This window comes from Ceratotherium simum, chromosome 38 (genome assembly GCF_057802395.1).
Source record: "Ceratotherium simum simum isolate JZ-2026a chromosome 38, ASM5780239v1, whole genome shotgun sequence".
NCBI classification, from domain to species: Eukaryota; Metazoa; Chordata; class Mammalia; order Perissodactyla; family Rhinocerotidae; genus Ceratotherium; species Ceratotherium simum.
Genome location: NC_141937.1, coordinates 9,841,584 through 9,857,578, shown reverse-complemented (window position 1 = coordinate 9,857,578; position 15,995 = coordinate 9,841,584). Strand labels below are relative to the sequence as shown.

General features: G+C 44.2%; 1 protein-coding gene across 1 annotated transcript in view; it reads left to right on the top strand.

Annotated features, from left to right (window-relative positions):
* Positions 1 to 15,995, top strand: part of TULP4 (TUB like protein 4) — a 233,672-nt gene that overhangs the window by 55,385 nt on the left and 162,292 nt on the right. The window contains exon 2 of the mRNA XM_087425088.1: positions 1,145 to 3,369. Coding sequence (XP_087281214.1) covers positions 3,118 to 3,369 — 252 coding nt within the window. The 5' untranslated portion in view covers positions 1,145 to 3,117. The remainder of the gene's footprint in view (positions 1 to 1,144; positions 3,370 to 15,995) is intronic.

Genomic DNA, 15,995 nt, shown 5'->3' with positions numbered 1-15,995 from the left:
CGAGGTGCCCTGGGAGGCTTCATGGGAGAGATGCTGTTTTAGGTGGATTTTAAAAGAAGTGTTGAGGCCTGACTTGGGAAGGGAGTGGGAGGCGTGGAGACATGAAGGAGAGGAAGAACACAGTACTTCGGGGACAGGGAGTGGCTAGATGCAACGCTGGTAACACAGGCTGGACATGGAGGCTATCGCAGGAGAGGAGGCGAAGTTGAAATCAGATCGCAAAGGGTCCTCCTGGAACTTAATCCCATAGACCAGTGGTTCTCAAAGCCTGGTCGCCAGACCCACAGCATTAGCATCTCTTTGGAACTTGTTAGACATGTACATACCTAGGCCCAGCCCTAGACTTTCAGTGTCAGATGTTTTGGGTGGGGCTAGGCTGTTTGTTTCACTAGCCCTCCAGGGGGCTGCCTGGGCGGGGAGAACAGTCCAGGCTCTTCAAGCAGCCTTGAACTTTAGAAAGATCAGTCTGAGGGCCCTCTGGAAGGTGGGATGGTGTTGGGAAGTTAGGGACCGATTTGTCCAGTGCTTTTGTGAATGTGATGCGGGCCTGGACTGAAGGCAGTAGGAAGGACGAGAGGATGGATTGCTGGATAAGATTCTCTAGGACTTTATTGCTGGTAGACAACTTAAAGGCTGAGAAAATAGCTGTGCTTTGCTCTGCAAACTGCCAGCAATCAGGGATGGAGGGGTTTTAAAGGCCCTTGCTGCCTTGTGTCTTCAGGGAATATCTTTTACTGATAGTGAAAAAAATCAATTTAGATAACTTTTCTGAGCCTCCTTGGTCTCCTTTTTGAGGATGCCTGCGTAACCAGGATGACGGCCTCCACAGGGGTAAAGTTGCACGTTCAGGGCCCAGAGCCTTAGAAAGGACAGCGTGGTGGAGGAGAGTGGAGGCGAGGATTTCCCTCAGGTGCGCCCGGCCACTCGCAGGTTTGGTAGACGGTACATGGCATTCGAACTTGTATGTTGTCTGTAAGCTGGCGAGGTGTACACTTTTTACTGTTGGAATTTTACCAGTCAATAGCTCCATTTGATAAATGTAGTGTAAAGATTGGTCTCCAATTTCAATTGCAGCGATTATTCAGAACCTTTATTCTTCAGAATTTTAAAGTCTTTTTTCTTTATATTTTATTTTGTTTTACAGATTTGTAAGACTCCAGGGCCTCCAAGCTGTGATTAATCGGATGGTTCCTGAAGTGACGGGGAGAACAGACGCATTGTGCGCACCTGCGGAGTGTATGTCTCTGTGCATTTAAACCTTCTTCCTATACACACGCCTTGTACACGAGGAGACAGGCTCATTCTTGTGGCCACTTGAAGAGTTTCACAACTGATGAAAATTAATTTAAGAATCAGATGGAGCAACTTGACACCACTGGGCTCAGGAGCCCAGGGAGAAAAATACATCACTAATGGCCAGTTTTCCATGTGGTCTTCACGGGTAAAGAAAGTTTGCAAAAAGAAAAAAAAAAAATTTGCACAGATCAAGCCTCAAAAATACCTCTCCAGTTGAAAGAAGGAGCTAAGTGAGAAGGTGACTGAGGAGAAGTTGATTTCAGGCACTGCAGGTGGGACCATGAAGTGTTTTTTGCACTTTTTTTCCAGTGGTTTTGGTGAATTGGACAGACTTTAAAATTCTGGACTGAGAGTAACTCTTACTGTGGGTTATGACTGGGGGAAAGCGAGTTGGGATGTGATGGGACAGGTTTGAACATGAACCAATTCTTTTGCCACTTTCCGTTAACTGTATTCGAGAAATTTTGGTTTATTGTTTCCTTTTTCCTTTCCTGTATCTGTAGGATAACATCCTAAGGTAGTGATTGAAACCGCTAATTACAAGGTGAATATTGAGGAACATCCAAGCAAAGCTTCTTTTCCTTGGGCTCTCCGTGTGGTGTTGGGAGACAGTCTCTGAAGGGAAACAGTGGGGAGGACCCTGATTCTCACCTGTGTTTTCATTTCAAGGGATTCTCTTCCTTGTTGAGTCCAAGAAGACCTGCATTGCATGTAAGAGGAGGATTACTTAATGGACTTAATTCTGAGATTAGTTTTTTTCTTCAAGATAGAAAAATATGTGATGTTTAGGAGCAGAAAGGGGTGAAGTGACTAGGGGAGGGAGGAAGGAGACAGGGACAAAGGAGACGAGATCCTGCAGGCAGGCGCCGTTTTGTCAGCAGGAGGATTTAGGATTCACCCAAGGCAACAACGCGTGGGCCACTTTAAGAGCTTTAGAACATTCTGACTCTGCCCATTGGAGGGGCTTTCTCTCTATGCCTCTATGGCACTGAGGGGTGCATGGGCCTGTGGAGGGGCCGTCAGATGGTGCCCAGCTCTCCCTGGGGACATAGTGGCCTGCCGGGAAACCGGACCGAGCTCTGAGGGGGGAAGTTTCTGGCTCTGAACAGTGAAGAAAGAGTCTTTTTTTCTTCCTAAACTTGGACTGCTGTCTGCACAAACTCTGGTCTGTTTTGCACAGTTTGTGTGCCTTTTTTTCCCTTTATGCAATCTTTTTCAGCTTTAGCAGCAGAAATTTGTCTAGTTGAGAAAACATGCCAGAGGGTGGCCTCAGAAGGAAGATGATCCCGTGTGTTCTGTCTCTGCGTCTGAACTTTTGAAGAGAAAATTCCAGCTCGAGGGATTCTTAAAGCCTTAAGTTACTTGAAATCTATGTATTTGCAACCCTTTGTCTCTAGAATCATATTACACTAAACTGGAATCTCAGGCTGAATGAGAATAACCAAGTTGAGTAAAAAGAAGAAAACTCAGTTTCTTGATACCACGTATTAACAATGCTCTTTCTCCAAAGGGTCAGCCCACTCTTCCTCTAAGCCCCTTGAAAATAAAAATGGACCCCACGTTTTCTTTAAGCATTACCTTTTCTTAGCAGACTGCCATCATCTTTTATAGAGAAATTTTTTCACTATGCATTTGGTGAATCTTTATAAAATACTGAGCGTCTGATTAGGTAGGTGCAGGTCAGTCTTTGTTAAAGGGGGTTGAGGGAAACAACGCAAGCCAGCCACAGAAATAAAATAAATCAGTCCATGAAAGGAATTGGTTTAAATTTTCCGGCATTCAGGATTACTTTTTAAGTCAAGCAGTTCATCCAGAAAAAGTATGTATGCAGCGGTGGAGCATGGGCCTGTGCTTTGCAGCGACTCCAACATCCTCTGCCTGTCCTGGAAGGGGCGCGTCCCCAAGAGCGAGAAGGAGAAGCCGGTGTGCAGGAGGCGCTACTACGAGGAGGGCTGGCTGGCCACTGGCAATGGCCGGGGCGTCGTCGGGGTGACTTTCACCTCGAGCCACTGCCGCCGGGACAGGAGCACCCCCCAGAGAATCAACTTCAACCTGCGGGGCCACAACAGCGAGGTGAGCTGCGGTTTTGTTTCACTTTTTGTCTGATCCCTGCTCCTGGTATATTTGAGTCTCCTCCACCTCCCGTGGACTCAAAACTTACTTTGCTTCTGTTTCTCAGACTGACTGCCGAGTGAGACTTTTCTGACCATGAATTCTGTCTGCTGCGTTCTGGTGGGAGAGTGTTCAGGGGGACACGGTTCCCGGCGGCCATTGTCCCTCTCTGAGTGTCAGCTCTCTCTGACATCCCTCACTCTCCTTTCCCAGCAGTGGGCTGCCCACTGGCAGGGACACTGGGATGGTTTTTTTTTGTTTTTTTTTTTTAATTTTATTTATTTATTTTTTCCCCCAAAGCCCCAGTAGATAGTTGTATGTCACAGCTGCACATCCCTCCAGTTGCTGTATGTGGGACGCGGCCTCAGCATGGCCGGACAAGCGGTGCGTCGCTGCACGCCGGGATCCGAACCCAGGCCGCCAGCAGCGGAGCGCGCGCACTTAACCGCCAAGCCACAGGCCGGCCCAGGGATGGTTTTCTGACCAGGGTGGGAGGTTGGATTAGATAGTCCTAACCAATTCGTCATGCTCTGAGCCTTTATGGTCACCCTGTATCCATGGCAAAGAGTCCCTGCCCCAGTGTCAGACAAGCAGTGTAAACAGTGAAGGCGGTGCTGTCTTCACGCTACACAGTTACCATCGGCATTGCTTTGGTGAAGGTTAAACACCTAGCTTATATTTCCTGTACTTGGAAGTGAACAAAGGAATTAATTGGTCAGCAATGAAAGAAGTAATTAATTGGATAAGAGTCATAGTTTTTCACATCTATTGGGTATATTATATTGAGGATATTATGCACATATAAATTTCTCTGGGCTTCTAAAACATGAACAGTGTCGTTATCTGTGACATTGGTTCAACCAACATTTATTGAGAATGCTTAAGTGTTAGGTGCTGTGCTTAAAGAAGAGATGTACTTGCATAGCATGGTAACACTATTCGTGCTGCACTGTTCACTGGCTTATTTGTGTGTTTTCTTATGAGGAATCCATCTTAAAATATCATTAGATGGTTATTGATTAGTTGCTGTAAAGGAGGAAGACTATTTCTGAAGTGTGGCATACAGTAAAGTCATTAATCTTCAGCGTATGTCTCAACGATTATTTACCTGCACGGTCACCTGGGTAACTTCCAACCAGATATAGATGTAGGACGTTTCCACTGCCCGTCACAGGTACCTGCGGCCCCTTCCCAGGCTCTGCACCCTGCTGAGAGGTGACCCAGACTCTGACTTCTGTCCCCACAGACATGTTGTGCCTGTGCTTGAACTTCATGTCAGTGGAGTCATTCATTATATCCTCTTTGTGTCTGGCTTCTTTTGCTCAACGTGATATCTGTGAGATTCGTCCATGTTGTGTCTGCTATTAGTTCTTTTTAATTGATGTTAGTTTTCCATCGAAGGAAGAAACCACAGTTTTTCCATTCTCCTGTTGATGGGCATTTGGATTGCTTCCAGGTTTTGGCTAAACCTGCCGTGAACATTCTTTTTTTTTTTTTAATTTTATTTATTTATTTTTCCCCCCCAAAGCCCCAGTAGATAGTTGTATGTCATAGCTGTACATCCTTCTAGCTGCCGTACGTGGGACGCAGCCTCAGCGTGGCCAGAGAAGCGGTGCGTCGGTGCACACCCGGGATCCGAACCCGGGCCGCCAGCGGCGGAGCTCACACACTTAACCGCTAAGCCACGGGGCCGGCCCCGTGAACATTCTTGTGTGTGTCTTTTTGTGGGTCTCTGCACTCAGAATGGAGTTTCTGAGTTGTAGAGTAGGCGTACATTAGGTTTAGTAGAAATTGCCAGTTTTGTAAAGTGATTTTACCATTTTTATACCCTCACCATCAATGTATGAAAGTTTCAGTTGTGTTAGAAGCTTCTTTCGAATTTGAATTTTTCATATTAAAAAAAGTAGTTTATGCAAGGAATTATGTTTTACAAATACTTTATAGTTACTATACACACACACATATATACATATGCATGTATATATCTCTAATTTTGAAGTGGATAACCTCTTAAAAGATGTATTTTTCTAATTCTTTGTGACAAATTAACGCAAACCTAGTGGCTTACAATACCCACTTGGTATCTCACAGTTCTGTAGGTCTGAAGTCCTGGCCTGGTGTAGCTGGTCCTCTGCTTGGCGCCTCACAAGGCTGGGAAATCTGGTGTCAGCAGGGACCGTGATCTCATCTGAGGCTCAGGGTCCTCCTCCAGGCTTGTTCAGATTGTTGGCAGAAATCAGTTCCTTGCAGGTGTAGGACCGAGGCCCTCAGCTCCCAGCGGCAGGCCCCCATTCCCTGCCACGTGGCCCTCTCCACAACAGGGCCGTTTGCCTCTTCAAGGCCAGCAGGAGAGCATCTGCTGTAACTTCGAATTTCTCTGACTTTCCATCTCTGAGAAAGGGCTTACCTGACTAGATCAGGCCCACTCATCCTCCAGGGGAGGGGATTATCCAGGATGTGCACACCAGGGGTGCTATTTTAGAATTCTGCCTACCACAAAAGAGGTGATTATAATTCCCAGTGGCATGGACGTTTCACCATTGAAACTATTTCATGTGATCTTTCCATTTTGCATTTTTACTTTTGTTAATATCTATTCTTAATATTAAAATAGTTCCTATTTATTGAGTGCCTGCCAAGTAGGGTGACCGGCCATCCTGGTTTCCCAGGCTGTGGAACTGTCAGGGCTAAGACTGGGAAAGTCATCGGCAAACTGGGATGGCTGGTCATCCTACTGCCGTGTGCCGGACATGGCACCAGGCACCTCGCAACCTAATTGCCTGGTGTGGTTTTCGCAGCAGACTTAGGGATAGATATCATTGCTCCCATTTTACAGGTCAGAAAACTAAGGCTTACAAGTGTTAAATACCTTGTCTGCCTTCATGCAGTTCGTATGGAGGAGAGCTAGAATTTGAACCCCGGGCTCTATCGTTCTCCTTCAGCTTATCTTTACTTTCTTAAAACTTGTGTTCCATGTAAGTCCACAGTCCCTTATCCATAGTTGTGAAATCTAAGGGCTCTGAAAATGGAAAGTTTTTGTGTAACTAATTTAATGGCAGGCCCTGCGCTGATGTGAGGCTGTTGTCTGTCATCGTCCTGTCACTGCAGCCCCAGAAGTATCCATGTGTTTTATTTAGGGGAGTTGCCCAGCCCCTGCTGGGCTGTTATATAATTGATGGTATCTGCCTCGTGTTACTTTTCTAAAATTTCAAAAACTCCAAATTTCAAAACTTATCTGGCCGCGAGGATTTTGAGGAAGAGATTGTGAACCTGTATCTTCATTTAAGGGAATCATGGAAAGCAGCCTCTGAAGAGTTTTATCTTTTTTTCATTTCTGGGAAGAATGACATTTAACTCATCTCTGTCTGTTGCTTAGTTACCGTCTCTTCACGCCCCTTCCACCACAATGAGCAGAAAACCCCTTGCCCCCATCCCGACGTGCCCTATAAACCCTAGTCAGAACTGTGGCAAGATCATGCCTCTCTTTCTGTCCATAGGACATAACCAAATTACAGACGTCAGATCCAGTATTCTGCTGCTTTCACAGCTGAGAAACTTGGGAATGTTTTTCTTCTAGAAAACAGTTTCTTGCAGATATTATTGATGTCATGCAAGTTTTAGTACTGATTCTTCATTTAACGAGATTTTCTTCACTTAAGAGCAGACAGGCGGTCCTGCATGTGTGGTGGAATTTGTTTCATTATAGGGACACGTCCACCATAGGAATGGTCTCACCTGGATTCTTAGATTTGGTTACTTCTTCTCTGAGAAGCTTTTTCTGACCTCTGTCCTCCCACCCGCCGCTTGCCCCTACTGTGCACTGAACAGACTTCTGTGGTTGCACTGGTAAGGCTTTATTATAGTTATCTGCTTGTGTGGGTTGGTAAAACTTCCTGAGAGGTTGTCTATTCTTGTGGTTTTAACTTCCTCATCTTCCCATTGTTTAAAATGTAGCTTATTTATTTTAATTTCCTTTAACTCGTTAGCCCACTTCAGTGTGGCTTCTTTCCTTGCCACTCTACTGAAGTGGTCACGTTCCCAGTGACCTCACATGGCTAAACTCGTGGGTCCCTTTACTGCACTTGCTGTCTTGGTAGCATTCAGTGGAGTCGAGATGTTATTTTCTCTTGCTTTCCAGGACACCACACTCTCCTGGTTTTCTCTTACCTTTCTGACCTCTGCTTTCCATTTTTCTTTGCTGGCTCTGCCTGTTTCCACCTCATCCTTAAATATTGGAGGGCCCCAGGCATGCATCTTTTTCTAGATGATCTCTAAATTGGCTTTAAATCCACCTAGATGCTGATGACTACCAAATTTATATCTCCCACCTGCCATCACCCTCTGGTTCCAGACTCCATTCTTTGACTTGATACATGAGATACAGAATTGAACAGCAGTCACTAGGCATCTCAAACTGCAAGTCACCCAGAGAGAACTCGTTTTCCCACTGGCCTTCAGCCTCCAAACCTGTTCCACCCTCTGTCGTCTCCATCTCAGTAGATGGCCCTAAGACCAGCCAGTCACTCACACTTACAATGGAGAAATCTCCCTACCCTTTCCTTGTTCCTGAATCCAGTTATTAGCAAGACCTCCCACTGTATTGGACTTCTAAATGATATCTAAACACGCCTGCTCCTCTCCTTCTTCTTCCCCATCACACTGGTACCAGACACGCCTGCTCTTCTCCTTCTTCTTCCCTACCACGCTGGTACCAGCTGCCTCACCCGTCTTTTGACTTAAACTCTGCTGTTAAACCCATTGTGGAGGGCTTTGCTTAAGAGTGTATGTTTAATTTCTCAAGTGTTGTTAAAATATTCTAAAAAATTTATATCTAATGTACTTTAATTATCTTTTTCTTTCCTAAAACCATGATATGACATACATCACAATTCCAAAAAGAATGGAAATTTCTAGGTTATAAGAATGATCTCCCTTGCATTTGAATATTTGTTTTCTATTGTGCTTCATAGTGAGTCTGAAAACCTCCTTTCTCTGGTTCACTCTCCTTTCTAGAAGACCTAGAGCTGCTGGTGGACTGCCAAGCCTGGTCCTGTTTTTGTATCACCGTGTGTGGTGGTGATCAACTTCCTTAAACTTAGGAGAGATTTGAAAACCACTTGGGATTTTAAAACATTTATACAGGATTTAACATATTTAAGGATCCTTACACTAATTCTAGTGAGAAAATTTGGCTAATTTTGGGTTAAAGCCAGTGAAAAGTCACTGCAAACTTTTTATCTTCCTTATAAATTTTTCATAAAACATGACTTCTGCTAGATTTGTGATCACCTACCGTGGTGTCATAGGGATGGACCGGAGGGAGGACTTGTATTTTATTTTCTGTGGCAATGCCTGTTCTTTTCCCCCTCTGATCCTGTTTTGTCGCATCTCCATTTCAAGAAGTTCTGGCTCTACCACTTAACTGCCTTGTACGGTCCTGTCCTCGTCGTTCAAGTCGTTAGTTTACTCATGGTTAACTTGAAATGATGATTCCGTTCTTTCAGAGTTGTTATGAGAATACATTTTTGAAAAGGGTGAATGCCATGTATATAAATGGTGATGTTACCTGCTATCCTATTGACTTAACTATATTCTTACTTTCCAGTCCTTATGATACCACTTAATACCCTTAAATTCGGTTACTAGTCTGACACATGAGGCCAGAGACAGCGTTTTTTGATTTTTGTTTCATGTTTAAGATTTGGAAGCGCATATGCAGTCAGCATATATTTATTGCATCTGTCATGTGCTGGGCACTGTGTGTGCTTGCTGCTGTGGGGCAGTGTAGATCACGATTCCACCTCATGGGGTCCCCAGTCGAGCAGTGAAGGTGAGGTGTGTACCTGCATCTCTTTCTCCATTTGCGTTTCAGTTCAGTGCGGGAAGAAAGCCTGGGTCATTGAAGGAATTAAGGGTGAGGTTTACCAGAGATTTTGTGGCGAAGGTGACCTTTGAGTGGGGCCTTGAGGAACAGTTAGAATTTTGATAGTCTTTTTCTGAGTGATGCAGGAAGAGTAAGCCACGTTCTAGCTTCAGAGAAGTAGTTTCTCTCTTCTGTGCGACATGAAGGTGTCATGTTTCCCTTTGGCTCCAGCCTAAGCACATGACTTTTCAACTCATCACATCAGGTACGTACGTACCAGGAAGGTGCTCTCGGAATCTGGCTGGACAAGGACCTATACATTTTTTCCTGCCCTGGGACAAAATCCCCCTGTTGGACAGACGAGTTGATGTTCTTTGCTCCTTTCCATCATGGTCTGAAATGTTTGTGATTTGTAACAGGGATTTTATCCATTGGAGCATTCTGTACTTTGATTAATTTCAGTGGCAGAAGGTTTAATCAAAGTGCTGCCTTAATAATCTGGCTTATGGAAGTGCTCAGATAAGGTTGTTTTTGTGCTTATTTATCAGCATGCGCTTGTAGTCAAGTTTGAAAAGTTTCATATTCACGTTCGTGACCTATCTGAGTTAAAGATTGTTTGTTAGTGACTTAGCATTAAGGACTCACTTAAGGTGGCTCCTCTAGTAAAGCAACCACCTCTTGGGCATATTTTAGCATGCTAGGTGGCCATGTCTGTCTTGTGTCCTTCCCAGGTAGGCCCTGTGGGTGTTCCATCACGTAGGCATGTTGCATCCAGAGAGTGTGAACCCGGGGCTACTGTTCTGTGACTGCAGTCAGTGGATGAAAGCCCTTCTTAGGATGCCTGTGCAAGTGTAATAGGGGCAGAACAAGCTTGGGGCTGCCCTGTGGAATGTTTGTGGCTTTGGTGGTGTGCACAGCAGATTTCAAAGCTGTATAACATATAAAGATATGCATTGTAAAACCACAACTCCTCAATCTTTCCTGTACTTTTTGCAGATAAATTTTGATGTATTAAAAGTGAAACAAATAATGGAAACTTATCTAATTTTATATCCTGGGAAGGAATTTAAAATAATAAAATGTACCGTCTAGAGTCTGGTGGAGGCTCCATTTTTATCTGCCAGCTTTTTAGTATTAACGATTTCCTGAGTGGGAAAACGGAATAAAAGGATCTTCATAGTGAGACTGGGAGGATGGAGCAGTATGTGAATGAAATAAATGTGTTATTTTAAAAATATATATTTTTAATTTCCTCAATACAGCTGTAGTTAACTTAATTTTCCTGGTGAGAGTGTCTTGTTTTTTACGAGGCATGAAAACCTGGGTGGAGGATTGCTGGGGGCACTGAATGCTACAGTAAAGCAGAGGATGAGCAGAGGGCCAGAAGTGTGGATAAAGCTTCTGGCCGGGGTGGGGGTGGCATGAGCTGGCTCTCAAAGCCCCTTTGGGCTCTGTAAACACTTGAGAGCCCACCTAGGCTGATGCTGCTGGGCTCTGGCTCCACAATGACAAAGGAGGAGCTGTTCCTGCCCAGATGACCTCCTTGTCAGAGGATGGATATGGTTTCCATGGAAATAATGTTGCTACTGCTGGTGACAGTTGCCGTATATTATTTGGCCACAATTTTCTATGTACTTTATGTCTGTTATTTTGTTTCACCCTCGTGTAACAAGTCTCTCCAGCTTTGTTTTATTATCCCTGCAATCCGGTTGAAGAATCTGAGGTTCAGAGACGTTATGGAAGTTGTCTAAGATACAGAGCTAGATAGTGATGATGGCAGACCTGGGACTTGGATTCATGTCCGTGTTTTTCCTTCTGTAAGAAGACACTGCTTCAAACAAGATGAACCGTAATGAGCAGAGAAACAGAGTTGTGAGTGACTGTGGCGTGTGTTTTGGCCAGTGAGAAGTTTGCTGAGGTGTTGGAGAGCAGTGCCAGGCAAAGCTGCTGGGGCTGAGGGACCAAACCCTGAATAGTCGTGATAAAAGCAACAGTGATAAATGATTGTGAGGTGAAAGAAGCAATGCTTTTGGTTTGGGTTGTGTTCCAAGACTATTAGAAGACTGTTGTATTCAAATAGAAGTGTTTGAAAAATCAGATGTGAGTATAAAAATTATGATTCAGTTCAGCGTATTCGTCCACCAATGTGGATAACTAAGAGTTGACAGCATTGGCTATGTTTAATGTATTATGGAAATAATAGTCTTCAAGAAGTAGCGTCTAAATGTCAGTCACCATGATACTACGATAGTGTATGGATGGGCCTAGTTGGACTCTTGAGAGAAGAGTGTAACCAGTTATTGTAGACAGAAGGTATCTGAGAAACAGCTCTTTTACTTGTGTCTTATGAATTCTTATTTTGAACAGGGAACTGTTCTCACAAAGAGGCAGAAATAGAAGTATTTCTGTATATTAAGGTCAGAATTTCATTTCACCTAGGTTGGCTTATCTATTTTTATACCAGAGCTCAGTAATGTGAGTTAATTTTTATCACAGTAATACTTACACATGGGAAAATGCTGATAACGAAAAATAGCAGTGTTCCAACTCCTGTCTCCTTCTCCTTCCCACCTGCCTCCTGTTCTGGCTGTTCACCAGAGGCTTACGTTATTATCTTTTTGATTAATCAGTTTTGGGATTTTGTCTCTTGATTTTCCCATCTTGGTAGGTGATCTAGCTGTCTTCTCTCTCTTTCTTTCTTAATCATACAACCCAGCTTGGCCCCATTACCTAATCATCCCAATATTGCTCTGTCATAATAATTGGTTAACTCAATATTCATCATTTACGTTATGTAAACTGTGACACTATTGTGCCCAAATGAGCCATGTAGAGTTCTATGATTATATTTCCTTTATTGTTCAACTTTTCTTCCCTCATGATAAAAATTGTCTTATTTTTTCCAGTGATGTGGTTTCTTTACCTATTGTGAATCTTCCTACATCTTCAATACATTTCTACACATTCATACCAATAAGATGATTTATTGGTTCTTTTTGTTTGTGTTTTCTTCCTGGAGGCCTCCATCTGGGTCCTTGGTCCTCCTGCTCTCTGGGTTGGTTGCTCAGTGGCCTGCCGCCCAGCACTTTTCCTGTCCTTCCTTCTTTCATCATTGTGGGAATTCCCTTTGCCCCTTGGGTCCTTTGTTTCTTGGATATTGTCTTTCTTGGTTTAACTCCTTGTTTTTGTTGGAGCATAATCTCCAGTATCTTCCTAAGAGAGAATTTCTAAGTTGTGAATTTTAAGACTTGTATGCCTAAAAATGTCTTCCTTCTGCCTTCACTTTGGGTTGATAGTTTGGCTAGGTATAGATTTAGAGGTGGTGCTTTCAGAATTTTGAAGGCATTTTTCCATAGTCTTCAAACTCGCAGAATTATTATTGAGAAGCATAGTAGTTAAGAGTCCAGGCTCTGACGTTGGACTCCATTTGAATCCTAGCTTTAACTGTGTTAACTTCCCTGTGCTGTAATCTTCTCATTTGTGAAATGGGTTTATAAATAGTACTTTCCTCATATAGGATTTGTTGTAAGGATTAAATGAGTTACTACAGTCATATGTCAATTGACAACAGGGACGCATTCTGAGAAATGCATTGTTAGGTGATTTCATCATTGTGCGAACATCATAGAGTGTATTTACACAAACCTAGATGATATAGCCTACTACACACCTAGGCTCTGTCGTACTAATCCTATGGGCCCACTGTCATATGTGCCATTTGTCATTGACTGAAATGTCGTTATGTGGCACCTGACTGTATATGTAAAGCATTTACAACAGTGCCTGGTACATCATGAGGGCTTGGTAAAATTGACTACTATTATTATTATTCTAAATCCCTTATATGTGACCTTTTAAAAATAGTTTGGAAGTTTTGGCATCTGCTCTTTATCCTAGATATTCTGAAATTTTGTGGTGATGTTTAAAAGTAAGGTACTATAAAGCTGTTTGGCACTGCTGTGTGTGTGTGTGCGGGGGATGTTTCAGCTGATGGGCTTTCCTGTGGAGTAATGGGGGGGAGCCAACTGCTTTGTGGCCAACCTCCCAAAGTCAGCATCCAGGCATGTTTCTCTGGGGTTGTTCAGTTTCTCTAGATAAGGCCCTTTGGATCACACACCCATGAATTTACTCCAGCTGCCAGCGTTCTGAGAGCCCAGGTGCGTGTGTGCGTGTGTGTGTGTGTGTGCTGAGGGAGAGGTAGTGACAGTGGAAGGAGCAGGAGGAGGAGCCTCTGTCTGTTGATCCTTACAGTGCTTTAGGCAACATTCTCAGAGCTCTGACTCATTTAATCCTGACATCTACTGCTCGACTTTGAACTCATTATCACCGTTATTCTATAGATGAGGAAACAGGAACAGAGATGTTAACAGGAACAGCTTGACCAAGGTAACGCATCTCTCCTGATTGACAGAGCTGAGACTGGACTCTGGAACCCCTCAAGATTCCACACTCTTAACCTCTCAAAGTCACCCCTATTTTCAGTCCTTGTCATTGTCCTCGCTGTGCCTGGTATCCTCAAGACTGGTTCCTGTGGTTCTCTCTGCCCAGGGAATGAGCCTTCAGTGTCTGAAGCTGGTGGGGAGAATTGCCTGGTTCTGTCTCTGATGGCTCCGAGGGAGGGAGCCTCATCTGGTGGTGTGGGTTCCCAGAGCTAACGTGTTCCATGTGTGGCTTTGCACCCAAGCCCTCTGGTTTCAGCCCAGCCTGCACCTCTCCCAGTACCCCAGCCTCATGCCTGAGCTTCCCAGGCTGTCTTTTCCTGGGCACCTTTCTGCAGGCACCCAGTTTGGCCTTGCTGTGTTCTCTGAAGCCAGTGCCACTCCTCACTCATTTTCTGTCTTCGTGCGCTGTAGTTTGGGCACCCTGGAAGATGGCCTTTGTGTTTGTTTTCGTGCTCCCTGTCATGAGGTGATTTCTAAGAGAAGGATTAGGTTCATCTTTATTTTGATATCTTAAATCAGAAGTCTCCTGTTAAGATATTTTTAAAAGTTCTTAAAGTCATTAAATATAGATTTATTTTCCCTAAACAAAGAGTATAATAGAATTATATATATATATTTTTTTTAACTTTTTTTTTGTGTGTGAGGAGATCAGCCCCTGTGCTGACATCTGCCAATCCTCCCGTTTTTTTTTGCTGAGGAAGACTGGCCCTGGGCTAACATCTGTGCCCCTCTTTCTCCACTTTATATGGGATGCGGCCACAGCATGGCCTGACAAGCAGTGTGTCAGCGCATGCCCGGGATCCAAACTGGTGAACCCTGGGCCACCGCAGCAGAACATGCGCACTTAACCGCTTGCGCCACTGGGCCGGCCCCAGAATTATATTTTAATAAGAAAATAGAATTTGTCAAAATATCACCATTGTTTGTTTTTTTCCTTTAGCAGTTTGTTTTGTTTAATTTTTTTTTCTCATAATAGAAATAAATGGTCATGTCTGAAAGTAACTTAGACATATGGAAAACACTGTCTTTGGGGTGTATTTTTGCTAGACAGAATGAGAGAGGGATGTGGGTACAAGGCAATAATTTTTTTGGTAATAGCCTCCTAGGGAAGCGGCTTCAAGCTGCATTATGTCAAAAAGAGAGAGAATGAGATTATTACTGAAGTCCTGGACAAATAAATATTTCCCTGAGTGTAGAATCTGTTTTCATGATTTATTAATAGGTGAACCTGTCAGTTCTTGAGCCAGACTGCTTGGGTTTGAGCTGAGCTCCTTTCTGCGTGATTTGGGACAAGTTACTTATTTCTCTCTGCCCTGGTTGCATTGTCTGTGAGGGAACAGTAGCACCTGCCCTCTGAAGTGGTGGTGGTGAGTGGAAGATGTAATCTGCAGACGGTGTCCCGCAAAGAGCTCGTTTAGTCTGAGTTCTTGTTTAATTATGACTAGACTGCCATCCGTGGGTGTTTTACCCATCTGCATTTCCTTCCAAGGCTAAAACAGAGGAGCCACGGCCTCTCAGCTGAGAAGTGGCCTCATGATTGCAAAATCTGGGAATGAAATGTGAGGCGGGAGGCAGATGAGGGGTTAGGAGCAAGGTGGGAGGTGTCCCAGCTGGGAGGAAAGCTAGGCTTGTGCCACTGGTTTTATTATAGACTTGAGATTCTGGGAGGTTGGGCCCCTCATCTGTGTCAGTTCCTTATCTGCAGAGCATCCTTGACTTAGTCTTGAGCAGAGCTCATTCATCCTGCCTATTTCTACCCAAGCCCACAGAACCCAACTTGTGGCCTCAGGTGTACTTGGAGCCATCTCTTGATCTCTCAACAGGGAGGCTGTTGGGCATGACGCGGAAGTGGATCCATGGTGCACTGGGCAGTGGGTGTCATAATCGTATAGGACGTTTTTATCTGAAGTCGATTCAAGTCATCTCTCTGGGGTATGGTCTGGGATGGAATGGGGCTGGGGTGCGAGGGGAGAGAGAACAGGGGAGTCTATGCTGTGCAACCGTTTGGTATTTCTAATTGGGTCCACCCACATGCTTGACTCTGAACTTCCGAAACAAACGTGCCTGTGCATTTTGCCCAAGATTCTACTGCTGGGTATTTTTATTGTACCTTCTGGCAACCTACATTTGGTTTCTCGTCCTCGTTGTTGCTGTTTTATGGAATTCATACTGCATTTGTTGTTTTTTCTGCTTGGCCTAGTTAGATTTGGTCTACTGAAATGCAGAGGAAATTGTCTCCGCCCTCGGGACCTTTCTTTATCCTGAAGTAATCCTCCTGTTCA